General features: G+C 33.4%; 1 protein-coding gene across 2 annotated transcripts in view; it reads left to right on the top strand.

The window, feature by feature from the left end:
- LOC134695894 (ATP-dependent DNA helicase Q5-like) overlaps positions 1–14,254 on the top strand; it is a 54,626-nt gene that overhangs the window by 13,159 nt on the left and 27,213 nt on the right. For both annotated transcript variants that reach the window (XM_063557367.1, XM_063557368.1), the window contains exons 4-5: positions 785–950; positions 5,844–5,923. In XM_063557367.1, the coding sequence (XP_063413437.1) occupies positions 785–950; positions 5,844–5,923 (246 nt within the window). The remainder of the gene's footprint in view (positions 1–784; positions 951–5,843; positions 5,924–14,254) is intronic.

Here is a 14,254-nt window from a genome sequence, read left to right as displayed (position 1 = left end):
TTGTTAGCCTATAAATATGAAATATAGAAAAATCTAATTGCACAAGTTAACTATCTATTTATATATTATATCACTTTTATGACATTCAAAATATGTCAACTCTATAGCTAATTGGATGGTCTTAAATACACACGAAAACATGTTACACGTTATAGAGCCCATGCTTTGTAAATTGTTTATTTTGCACTTTTTATAATTTGGAGATAAGCTTAAACTAATGCTTTAGTATGTTAAAAAATCAAATATGATAATTTATGTCAACATCAAATTGGTGAACATGAATTTGACAGTCAATGTCACTTTCTTTTGATAACCTCAAATAGCCTTGAGATCAATTGTTTTAAATTCTCTTGCAAGTAATTGTTAATACTTGATTGGTTAAATTGATATTGCTCTATTCTGACAGGTAATCTTTAAGGACACATTCACTATTGAGCCTTCCATAAATGTTCCAAATTGGTTTTCATCAGGTTTTCATAGTTTTCACTGTAACAAGAAAAGAGAACAGTTACTGTGTTAATGTTAGCTAAGACCTTAGCGTTATGTTAGTTGTTGTGTGTCTTTAAATTGTTTTTTTCAGAGTATTCTGATGTTAGTGGTCTGCTGTAATGTCAAGTATTTTTTGAGATTGGTGTTATCCTTGTTGTGTAGTTTTTAAAGAGGCAACTGTTCTTATCCTACAAATCTGTGTATTGGCAAGGAAACCCAGTTAATTTAAGCTGAACCATAAAAGGAGTGTATTGTGACATGATCTCCCTGACAATACATTTGTTTCGTCTTTTAGATTTGTAGCTCATTGGACCTTACCCAAATCAATGGCAGGATACTATCAAGAGTCTGGCAGAGCTGGTAGAGATGGGAACCAGTCCTACTGTCGTTTATATTATTCCAGACAGGAGAGGGATACTATTAGCTTCCTTATAAATAAAGAACTTAAAAAATTTACTAGAGTAAGTATTGTTATTGTAATTTTGTGCATATTTTCTTTGATCTTTTTTTGTGATAATTTTTTCATATCATGCTACTCGCTTGAGATGGATAATTATTGCTAGAAACTAAGGCCGTTTTTATTAAATAAGTTGGTTGACGGATCCGCCGACCCGAATTTTCGCTAATTCAAATAAAAATAAACGCACATTTGTCCTTAAAAATTATTTCCGCCGACCTCATATTAATCGATTTACTAAGAAAATTTTAAACGGAACTTTTGTGTTTACGTTTTGTATTCTGATTCCTATTACTGCATTAAAAATCGTTAACCAGTGCACCAGAAACATGACTGGTTAGCTTTCCCTGACACCCAAAAGGGAAAACAAGTCGCCCTGTTCTTGACGATACTCGCTCTCAGTCGATTCCGTCATCGGATATTTTCAATTTTTACCAAGTTGATGAAACATCATTTTTTTATTGATAATTAAAGAAATTAAGACATAAACGGTTCATTATCTTCAGAAAAGAGGCTGAAGCATTGTACATCACCTCGAACATTTTTGCAAGTTCCGGTGCTTGTTACTCAAAAACGTACATCAACCTAAATTTCGGCGGCAAAATAAGTTTGTAACTTCATATAAACGTGATAAAAGTTGCCTCTAGTAAATGTTTTATCCATTTATTGCATTAAAAACGTCGTGTTCCTTTCCAAATAACTTGTCAAACATCGTTTATTTTTGTAAATTTTCTTGCATTCGTCCGCCGTTTACCCATTTCTTAACTACGGATCTGAACCGGACAAGCTAAGACCGAAATCCGTACTTTTACAATAATTATTACGGATGGAACAGCTGACAGACGAATATTGATCACAAAGGGAAAAATTACGTATTTCACATGCATTAAGAGACTTTTAGTTACATCTAATTGATTGGTGTATATAATTCCCTATATTTTTTTATGGATTGAATTTGTTTCAAACTTGATTAAAGTTGCTTAACTCTGAGACTATTACACTAACTGATATCAAAATATTATGGCCCAGCTTAATAACTTATATATTTTTTGATGAGAAACACTGAATTTCATACTTAAGATAGTTTTGAATTAAATTGTAATTGATATATTATAATTTCTTTACATTTTTCAAAATAAAAAAAATAAAATTTTAGTGCTAGATAATAAATATTTAGTTGGAAGTTTCTCACAAGAACCTAAGTAAAAGTTTTTAATTTGAAATGTTACTTTAATTGTATACTCAGATATGAATTGAACAATATAAAAAGAACATTATTTACATATGACCCTTTATACTATAGTAAAATCCAAACATTGTAGGGCACCATGCGAATGAGCACTTCTCTTTCAAATCTCACTACTCCTCCCTATCAGTTTCAAAAAGAGAGGTCACTTCTCCCTATAATTCTGAAGAAGTGTGAGCCCTGCTGATATCCGTAAACCAAGTAAAAATAACAAAACTGGAAAGATCTAGTTTAAATTTATTTTTTTTCCCTCCTCCTACCCTACGTTTTTTTGGGCTGATGTCCGTAAACCAACTTATTAAATAAAAACGGCCTAAGATGGTATGTGGCGTTGCTAATGAAATTGACATGAAATTCACAACATCGTCATAGGTAAAATAGTGATAAACAGATTATCATTGGTCATCTCAACTCTATTGAGATGATCAATGATAATCTATAATTATATCATATAAAAACACCAGCCAAACTGTAATATACTGACAGATTCTTAAAATGGCTGTAAAATTTATGACACATTGGTTTTTCGCACTATATTTTTAGTTTAAGTAAATAGAAATCTATGAAATTTAAACACGAGGTTTATGACCACAAAAGTAAGTAAAAAGAAATCTATGAAATTTAAACACAAGGTTTATGACTACAAAAGGAAGGTTGGGATTGATTTTGGGAGTTTTGGTCCTTACCGTTTAGGAATAAGGGGCCAAAAAAGGGCCCAAATAAGCATTTTTCTTTGTTTTCACACCATAAATTTAGTATAAGTAAATAGGAATCTATGAAATTTAAACACAAGGTTTATGACCATAAAAGGAAGGTTGAGATGGATTTTGGGAATTTTTGTCCCAACAGTTTAGGAATTAGGGGTCCAAAGGGTTCAAAATTAAACTTAAATGTAGATTCTTAATTTTTGGTCCTGTTTTCAAATTGGTCTACATTAAGGTCCAAAGAGTCCAAAATTAAACTTAGGTTGGTTTTAACAAAAAATGAATTCTTGGGGTTCAAGACTTTGTTTGATATCAACAAAAATTGAATCCTTGGGGTTCTTTGATATGTTGAATCTAAAGATTTTTTATTATAGGCCCAGTTTTCAAGTTGGTCCAAATGAGGGTCGGAAATCAGGGATCGAATTTAAGCTTTTTTGTGTACTGGCCAGCCAGACCAGTGGACTGAAAACTCTACTGGTCGAGCTCCAAATCTACTGATCCTGCAAAAATGACATTCATTTGACAAACACTTATATAAATGATAGATGTTTAATTTAATTATGCCCCACCTACTGGTCCTGCTTCAGATTAAAAATTTTGGTCAAGGTAATTTTTGTTGAAGCTGAAGACAAATCAACTAGAAACATAGCACAGATGTCCTTTTGAAATGATCTTTCTAATTTTAGAGCCAAATTAGGCTTTTGACCCCAATTTCACGGTCCATTTAACTTAAAAAATAAAAGTGTCATTTTCAGGTTAAAGTTTTTTGGTCAAGGTAGTTTCTGATGAAGTTGAAGTCCAATCAACTTGAAACTTAGTACACATGTTCCCTATGGTATGATCTTTCTATGTTTAATGCCAAATTAGATTAAGGTCCATTGAACATGGAAAATGATAGTGCGAGTGTGGCATCAGTGTTCTTTGGACACATTCTTGTTTTGATGCTTTCTTTTATTGCCGTAGATTTTTTGTGGTGTTCTGATTGTTCATGAGTAAGTACAGAATCCAATTTCACGAAAAACACATTTCCTATCTAGGTGTGTCACTGCAAATATTTTGCATGTTGTTCAATTCATTAAAGTCCAATCTACTATATAATTCAACCATTCACGATCTTTTTCCCATGATTTTTGGTATTTGCGTTTCCTTTTGTCAATTGACATTTGGGCCCGGTTATAAATTGGTCCGCATTGAGGTCTAAAGGGTCCAACATTAAACTTAATTTGGTTCTTTGATATGATGAATTTATGTATTTAGATTTTGGATATTGGACCATAAACGGTAAATTTCCAATTTAAATTTTAAAGTTTTAAAGTTTTTAAGTTTTGAATGTTTTTGACTAGATACATATTTAGTCTTCAGTTTTCAGGACTGGAATTTGTAAAATATGATCTCTGCTATCAAGCAGGTTAATTGTATTGTTTGAAGGCAGACATTTCACTTTATCCAAACATTTATTTGTCAGTCATTTCTCAAATCTCATGCTTTGTGAAGGAGCAGCATGCAGATACCATTACAGAAATTTATAGTATGGCCAATTTATTTTATTAAATCCCAAGGCTATTACCCAGGTGCTATTATTTTATTAAATCCCAAGGCTATTACCCAGGTGGTTATTATTCTATTAAATCCCAAGGCTATTACCCAGGTGGTTATTATTCTATTAAATCCCAAGGCTATTACCCAGGGGGTTATTATTCTATTAAATCCCAAGGCTATTACCCAGGGGGTTATTATTCTATTAAATCCCAAGGCTATTACCCAGGGGGTTATTATTCTATTAAATCCCAAGGCTATTACCCAGGGGGTTATTATTCTATTAAATCCCAAGGCTATTACCCAGGGGGTTATTATTTTATTAAATCCCAAGGCTATAACCCAGGTGCTATTATTTTATTAAATCCCAAGGCTATTACCCAGGGGCTATTATATTATTAAACCCCAAGGCTATTATATGTCCAGGTGCTATTATTTTATAAAATCCCAAGGCTATTACCCTGGGGCTATCATTTTATTAAATCCAAAGGCTATTACCCAGGGGCTATTTTTTTATTTAATCCCAAGGCTATTAACCTGGGGCTATTATTTTATTAAATCCCAAGGCTATTACCCAGGGGCTATTATTTATATTAAAAGACTACCAAGTTGTTGAATTATAATACCTACATCTGCATACAATCAGTGTATTAAAATATTTAGTATATATATATGTTTATCATGTACTTGTATAAAATATTACTAAAATTTTACAGTTCAATAACATTTGAAAATATCAAAAGGCTATGAAAGGATTACTTTGTTTATTGACCAGATTCCTAAGAATTGCCATAGCGGGCTGATAAAGGTACCTTTATTGACTGCTTCCGGAATGTTATCACATTCCGTGACGTTTATCACATGCAACTTCGTGCATTTCTGGAAATTTGATTGAAAAAGACAACAGAACGCGGAAAACGGCAAGTGATAAAATAGTTGAGGAGCAAAAATGAATTAAGTTAAACATATTTTGAAAGACATATTAAATGAGGTGACACTATTATTGAAGATCATGATAATTGTTGTGACAAAACAAATAAAATGCTTGTTATATCAATAAAACAATTAAAGTAAAGAATTTGTTTTGGTTGTCTGTAAATATTTTCTGAAATTGCAAAGACAAACAAAATTAAATTTTAATAGTTCTTGTCTGTATATCTTCTACTGAAGTATATGATAAAAAGATAATAACATGTCATTTTTCATATCAGACCTTTTATCGGCCCTTGTTCGTGATATCAGCCCTTGAGCCTGCGGCTCTTGGGCTGATATCACAACCGTGGGCTGATAAAGGGTTTGATATGAAAAATGCCATGTAATAATCTATACATATTAATGCCGTCCTACCAATTGAAATTAGTTTTGTTTTGTTAATTTAGACACCCACTATGATATTCATTTTTGATTTCAGGATAAGGAACAACAGAAAATCAAACTTCAATCAGCTAACAAAAATTTTGATGCTATGATAGAGTATTGTGAATATGCCATGTAAGTATAGAAGGCTTTCTTGATTAGCAGTAGGATTTCTGAAGTATTCCAGTCAATTTATTATTGTGTTCAACCTTTGTCCTCAATGGTCTCTGAAAATGTTTATTGTGTTATCATAATAATAAAAAGTCAGCTAAAGCATTACTGCCTAGGCTGATAACAAAGTCACCAATGTCACAGTGTGGGAATGGAACTGTACGGTTTTCTACTAATTTGGTCATTCGGGAGACTGTCAAGCGGTGCTCCGACATTTGCAAAATAACAAGTTGCTTGATTGAAACTCTTATGTTCCTGTCTAGGGTTTCTGCTTCAAGTTTTGATAGCTAAAACATTCTTTATGTAAATAGGGACCAATAAATTAATAAGAAAGATATATGCATCCAAACGTTTTCCTTAGAATGGTAGAGCTCTGTGTAAAACAATCAAAATTGTCACACAACAGCGATCAAAAATGTCAAATAAACATCGAAAAATCAATGTTTGCTACCTCAATTTTCACATGTACTTTTTGTGATATATAATCTTACCTGTCTGAAAGTTTCAAAGCCATTGTCCCAGTAGAAATCTAAATATATTCATTTTCTCCATGTAGGATATTTTAATTGACTGTACAATTGCTTGCAAGTTATTGTTATATCACTCAGAGCCTTCCTGTACAATCACTTGGAGCTTTCCTGTAGAATTGCTTGGCCAAATTTATTAAATAAATTGCATATGCATTGCATTGGCTGTCCTATTATATTCATCTATGGTATTTGAAGTGAAAATAAGCATGAAACCAGTCATTTTTTTTTTGACAATTAAGATTCTATCAAGGAACCCTTTTAAGATGACTATATCAGAGACAAAAACGAAATGTGTACAAAAGATATAAAAAAAGAAGGTGCGGTATGATTGCCAAAGAGACAACTCTCCACAAGAGACCAAAATGACACAGAAATTACCATTATAGGTCACCGTATGGTCGTCAACAATAAAAAAAAAAACATACCGCATAGTCAGCTATAAAATGGCCCGAAATAACAATGTAAAACGAGAATACTAACATACTATTTATGTACAAAAAATGAACGAAAAACAAATATGTAACACATGAAAAAACAACCACTGGATAAGTGTTACGAATTTGCAGTTTAAGAAGGTTATAATAGTTCTACAGTTATATATTTTCCGATATCTCTATTACTTTTCCATATCATCCGTTTATCGTTGAAAACTGTATCTAAAATCATCCCTTTATCCTTGGTTGCTATCAGACGCTTTACCTGTATATTTGTTGCTAGGGTGCTCTCTTCGAGGTCCGCGTTTAAAGTATAAATAGTGGGTAGCTTTTCAGTTCAAATCGTCATTTGTACCGAAGACAGCAGACAGTTAACATCGTAAAGGTTGGAAAGGAAGTAGTGAAATAGCAGGCAGACGGTTTAGTATAAGTAAAGTGAAGTGCTTGGAACCTGCGGAAAGAATATAGAAAGGGCTGAGACTGTTGGTTCGGTACAAATTGTCCAAACAGGGCTGGTGCTAGGGTTTTGCGTCTCACATCTCTCACTATTGCAGTGAGTGTTTGCTGACATACCATGCCTTAGTGCTGCCCTGTTGTTCAGAAAGTTATAGACATGTTTATTTAATAAAGTTTCATACGTCGAAAGTTACAACAGTTTGAATAGTTTCCATACATTCGTTTTATTCAGGTTTAGCCCCGTTTTAAACATTTAGGTTTTAGACTTGTTCCAACTATTTAGGTTTTATACTAGCTCCAAACATTTAGGTTTTAGATAATAGTTCCAAACCGTCTGACCCGTTTCAAACATTTAGGTTCTAGACAGGTTCCAAACATTTAGGTTTCAGACAATAGTTCCAAACCGTCTGACCAGTTTCAAACATTGAGTTCCAGACAGTTCCAAACAGTTAGGTTTGCAGACAAGTTTTATACATTTAGGTTTCAAACCAGTTCTATACATTTAGGTTCCAGACTATAGTTTCAAACAGTTGGTTTTAAACAGTATCGGACAGAAAGGGTTTTAAACAGTTTTTAATTCAACAAGTTCGGATTATGTTGATAGGTGTTGAAATTCGTTTTATGTAGTATAGTATTTGTTTCATATTTGATAGAGATAGTGTAAACATTTTTATTGACTTTAGTACTTTTTTTTTTTTTAATTGCTTTTCAAATCCAGGAAACTGGTACGAACCCGAGGATGAAAACATCTAAACGTCCCCGCCCGGTTACACGTTACAAATGGTGGCTTAGCGGTGGGATTTGTCGAGCATTTCTGTTTAGTATTTTGTTATTGTCTATGACTGTCCGTCCGTCGGATGGGGACGTTAAATCCGAGGTCCCGTGTTCAGGAAGTACCACGTCTTGTGCACGTTAAAGAACCCTTTACAGCAACTCTTATTGAGCGGTCCATAAGTGGCCTGTTGTGAGGCAAAATTGTTTTAAACCGGTTTTTGGCAACACAACTTTTCAAGTGGTATTCAAAATGGAATATTTGAAACGGTTTTATCTGGGCAAAATTTAATTTAAGTTCAGTATTCAGTTGCTTGTATAAATGTGAATAAAAGTATGATACTAATATTTGGAAAATAGGAACTTAGCTAACAAAACAGAAAGAACATGCTAGTCGAACGAGGCTGACAGGAACCCCGGAACTGTGAGTAGGCTAAGGTACCCCTAGGTCTGACGCTTGCCGGCAGATTGTTGTAGGAAAGCCATTAGTTGGTTATCATGGTGTAACCCTCGGTGTACAAACAGTTGCTGGGAGAGGTATTCTGCGGAATGAGTGGATACATTGAGGTTTAAAGTAGAACCTTGGTATGGTGTCAGCTAGTTTTAACGAGAACAGTTTTGATTGTGTTTTGTTTAAGTCAGTATAAAATTGTAAAACTCATGCGAGGACGCATGAAATCGGAGGCGTGGGTAGTGTTACGAATTTGCAGTTTAAGAAGGTTATAATAGTTCTACAGTTATATATTTTCCGATATCTCTATTACTTTTCCATATCATCCGTTTATCGTTGAAAACTGTATCTAAAATCATCCCTTTATCCTTGGTTGCTATCAGACGCTTTACCTGTATATTTGTTGCTAGGGTGCTCTCTTCGAGGTCCGCGTTTAAAGTATAAATAGTGGGTAGCTTTTCAGTTCAAATCGTCATTTGTACCGAAGACAGCAGACAGTTAACATCGTAAAGGTTGGAAAGGAAGTAGTGAAATAGCAGGCAGACGGTTTAGTATAAGTAAAGTGAAGTGCTTGGAACCTGCGGAAAGAATATAGAAAGGGCTGAGACTGTTGGTTCGGTACAAATTGTCCAAACAGGGCTGGTGCTAGGGTTTTGCGTCTCACATCTCTCACTATTGCAGTGAGTGTTTGCTGACATACCATGCCTTAGTGCTGCCCTGTTGTTCAGAAAGTTATAGACATGTTTATTTAATAAAGTTTCATACGTCGAAAGTTACAACAGTTTGAATAGTTTCCATACATTCGTTTTATTCAGGTTTAGCCCCGTTTTAAACATTTAGGTTTTAGACTTGTTCCAACTATTTAGGTTTTATACTAGCTCCAAACATTTAGGTTTTAGATAATAGTTCCAAACCGTCTGACCCGTTTCAAACATTTAGGTTCTAGACAGGTTCCAAACATTTAGGTTTCAGACAATAGTTCCAAACCGTCTGACCAGTTTCAAACATTGAGTTCCAGACAGTTCCAAACAGTTAGGTTTGCAGACAAGTTTTATACATTTAGGTTTCAAACCAGTTCTATACATTTAGGTTCCAGACTATAGTTTCAAACAGTTGGTTTTAAACAGTATCGGACAGAAAGGGTTTTAAACAGTTTTTAATTCAACAAGTTCGGATTATGTTGATAGGTGTTGAAATTCGTTTTATGTAGTATAGTATTTGTTTCATATTTGATAGAGATAGTGTAAACATTTTTATTGACTTTAGTACTTTTTTTTTTTTTAATTGCTTTTCAAATCCAGGAAACTGGTACGAACCCGAGGATGAAAACATCTAAACGTCCCCGCCCGGTTACACGTTACATAAGTATACTAGACAAAAAGAAAAAAGACAGTACAAAATATGTTAAGAATCTAATCTAAAATAAAAATGAAAATAATCCTCGTACAAAATAAATATTTATATATACCGAAAAGGTGACTAGATTCTCTTGAAGGGTAATTAGTATATTTTGAATTTTACTTAATATATTATATACCAGCAATTTAAAAAAAAATACACATTTGAACAATACAACAAAGAATTTTCATCACAGGATCGGTTCTTTCCTGTGATATCAGTTGGGAACTTTGAAACATGTCATTTACCAAATAAAAAAGTGATTGGCTATATGAAGATACACCATAGGATGAACTAAATTTTACTCGCAATCAAAGCTATCTCGTGAAATTTAGCTCCTCCTATGGTGTATATACACATACCCAACACTTTTTAATCTGGTAACTATAACGAGGAATTCGAATGTGGAATGGTGGTAGCTAACCACTGATTCAAGAAAAGACATGTATATGTCAATAAACATGATATTACAATAAGAAGATGTGGTATAATTTCAAATGAGATGTCTGTTTATTACAAGCTGAATCTACTGGTAGAAAAAGCGTCAGTAAAATTAAATTTTATCAAGGATGGGAGAGGACTTGCTATCTGAAACACAGAGAACACACAAAATTCTTCAACATGATTTTTTTTATCTCAATGTCACGATTCAGGAAACTTTTCAATATTCCCAACTATAGCATCTGACAAACGAACGAAACAGTTTTTTTTTTTTTATTAGTGAGAACAACATTTTATCAAACCACATTTATATCTTCAATATAAAACTAAGGAGATGTGATATGATTGTCAAAGTTAAAAAATAAATAAATGGATTTAAGCAATTATAGTCGGTTATAAAAGGTCCAAACATGAAAAATAAGAATCAATACCTTTCGAATTTAAATGACGGCCTAATTCATAATAAAACAATTTACGAAAAACATATATGACAGACATGAACCAACGACAACCACTGAACTACAAGCTCTTGACTTGAAACAGGAACATAAAGAATTTGGCAGGGTTAAAAATGTCTATGTGCGCTCATTTCTCCCCAAAACTAGCACAGCACAAGACCAAACTATAAAAAATCAGATGAATGTTCAGATCATCATACTATCATTGACATATCAGACCAGGTACCGGTGCTGAGCCCGCCTTTTTGCAAAAGGGGGATCCAAACCACAGAACACCCTAAAACCTACACAAAATTTAAAAAAAATGGGGTTTCAACCACCAAAACTCCCTCTCCCCCGCTAATGCAGGCTGCATCCATTCAAATAAAAGCTTCAAAAATCATTAACACTTCTGAGTGTGTAATTTAAGTTTAAAAAAATAATTACAATACCAAATAAGTAACTGTTATTAAATCGTATCAGAAAAAGAAAAGAAAAATCATGCAAGACATATATTGTATTTGATTGCAGTAGTTTTAATAAATATTAATATGACAAAAGTATCATGGAAAACATAAACTGATCATGAATGTGGCAGAAGAGATAATTGTAAGCATTATCTACTTAAGAGTTATAATTAGTCATATGCAACTAGAAACTATTACAGCAAAATGCAATAAGTGTGTAGGAAAAAGTTATAACTTTGATTGGCTTGCTTGCTAGCTGGACCGTGAAGTCATAACAAGGTAAAGTAGGTTACCCTCGGAGCACTGCTTGACAGTCTCCCGAATGACCAAATTAGTAGAAAACCGTACAGTTTCCTTCCCACACTGTGAATGTACACTTAACACTCATCATTTGATGAAGTTAACAAGAAAACTTGCCATTATGTTTTTACATATATATAGAATTTTTTCACAACTCTTTTTTGTTGTAATAATGTTTACACATTTCCTATTTATTTTACTTTAAGTCAAAATTTGAAATGTTTTGTGAAGAGAAAAAAATGGTATGAATCTTATCTAACATTGTACCACACATTCTAACTTCTGTAAGTCAGAAAACTTGTTCATGTCAGAGCTCTGATTTGTAATTTATGCATTTCAGCATGTGCTTTTTTGTGTTGTTATAATTGTAAATTGTAAATATATATATGGTGAGGGCATTTTTGTCGAGCCTTTGACTTTTGACGATCCTACATCCCATTGTCGTCGGTGGAGATGGCCGCAGCGCCCACAAATATTCACTCTGTGGTTAAAGTTTTTGAAATTTTAAAAACTGTCTTAAACTATACTGGATTACTTCCAAACAAAAGCTTGTTTATGATCAAAAGATAATATACAGAAGTACATTTTGTAAAAAAAAAAAATTCTGTTTATTCTGTATTTTACTTTTAAATGGACTTAGATTTTCTGCCAAGAAAAAAAACATTCACTCTGTGGTTTAATTAAAAAAAAAATGATAACTTTCTTATACTTTTTTTAAGCTGTACCAAACTTTAATAGATGGAAGCTTGTTTATGATCAAAAACTAGTATTTAGAAGGAAATTTTGTTAATATTTTGTACATGTGTATCTGTATTTTACTTATAAATGGACTTAGTTTTTCTTCCAGTAAACATTACAAACAGTCTGCAGTTAAAGTTTTTAAACATTTATTAGATTCATAAACTATCCTGGATTTTTACCAAGCTTAGACAGAAGCTTCTTACAATCAAAAGATAGTATCAAGAAGAATATTTTTATTTATTTTTTCTCATTTTTGTTGAGCCTGTGATTTTCAGCAAAAGTAGGTGAGACACTCGGTTCCGCAGAACCCTTACAATTTTTTTTGTTATTGCTGTTTTTGACAGTTGAAGCAGATACACTATCAGTATACAGCATGATGGTCAGCCATATTGATAACTGCCTGATCACTATACAGCATGATGGTCAGACATATTGATAACTGTCTGATCAGTATACAGCATGATGGTGAGACATATTGATAACTGCCTGATCAGCATACAACATGATGGTCAGACATATTGATAACTGTCTGATCAGTATACAGCATGATGGTCAGACATATTGATAACTGCCTGATCAGTTTACAACATGATGGTCAGACATATTGATAACTGCCTGATCAGTATACAGCATGATGGTCAGACATATTGATAACTGCCTGATCAGTATACAGCATGATGGTCAGACATATTGATAACTGCCTGATCAGTATACAGCATGATGGTCAGACATATTGATAACTGCCTGATCAGTATACAGCATGATGGTCAGACATATTGATAACTGCCTGATCAGTATACAGCATGATGGTCAGACATATTGATAACTGCCTGATCAGTATACAGCATGATGGTCAGCCATATTGATTACTGCCTGATCAGTATACAGCATGATGGTCAGACATATTGATAACTGCCTGATCAGTATACAGCATGATGGTCAGACATATTGATAACTGCCTGATCAGTATACAGCATGATGGTCAGACATATTGATAACTGCCTGATCAGTATACAGCATGATAGTCAGACATATGGATAACTGCCTGATCAGTATACAGCATGATGGTCAGCCATATTGATTACTGCCTGATCAGTATACAGCATGATGGTCAGACATATTGATAACTGTCTGATCAGTATACAGCATGATAGTCAGACATATTGATAACTGCCTGATCAGTATACAGCATTATGATCAGACATATTGATAACTACCTGATCAGTATACAGCATGATACTGTAAATTCAGAAATTATTGTGAGGTTTTTATTATTGCGAATAATGCGACAGAGTTGTAAACGCAATAATTAAAACTCGCATTTTGTAATATTTTAACTGAATAAAGCATGACTTTTCCAAAAATCGTAAAAATTAAAATCGCATTTAAGTTGAAATTGACAAAATCGCAATAATAAATGCACGCAATAATTTCTGAATTTACAGTAGTCAGACATATTGATAACTGCCTGATCAGTATACAGCATGATGGTGAGACATATTGATAACTGCCTGATCAGTATACAGCATGATGATCAGACATATTGATAACTACCTGATCAGTATACAGCATGATAGTGAGACCTATTGATAACTGCCTGATCACTATACAGCATGATGGTCAGACATATTGATAACTGCTTGATCAGTATATAGCATGATGGTCAGCCATATTGATAACTGTCATCTGATCAGTATACAGCATGATGGTCAGCCATATTGATAAGTGCCTGATCAGCATACAGCATGATAGTCAGACATATTAATAACTGCCTGATCAGTTTACAGCATGATGATCAGACATATTGATAACTACCTGATCACTATACAGCATGATGGTCAGACATATTGATAACTGTCGTCTGATCAC

Source organism: Mytilus trossulus, chromosome 14 (genome assembly GCF_036588685.1).
Source record: "Mytilus trossulus isolate FHL-02 chromosome 14, PNRI_Mtr1.1.1.hap1, whole genome shotgun sequence".
NCBI lineage: Eukaryota > Metazoa > Mollusca > Bivalvia > Mytilida > Mytilidae > Mytilus > Mytilus trossulus.
The sequence above is the reverse complement of the archived record's forward strand: the minus strand, read 5'-3'. Positions and strand labels throughout refer to the sequence as shown.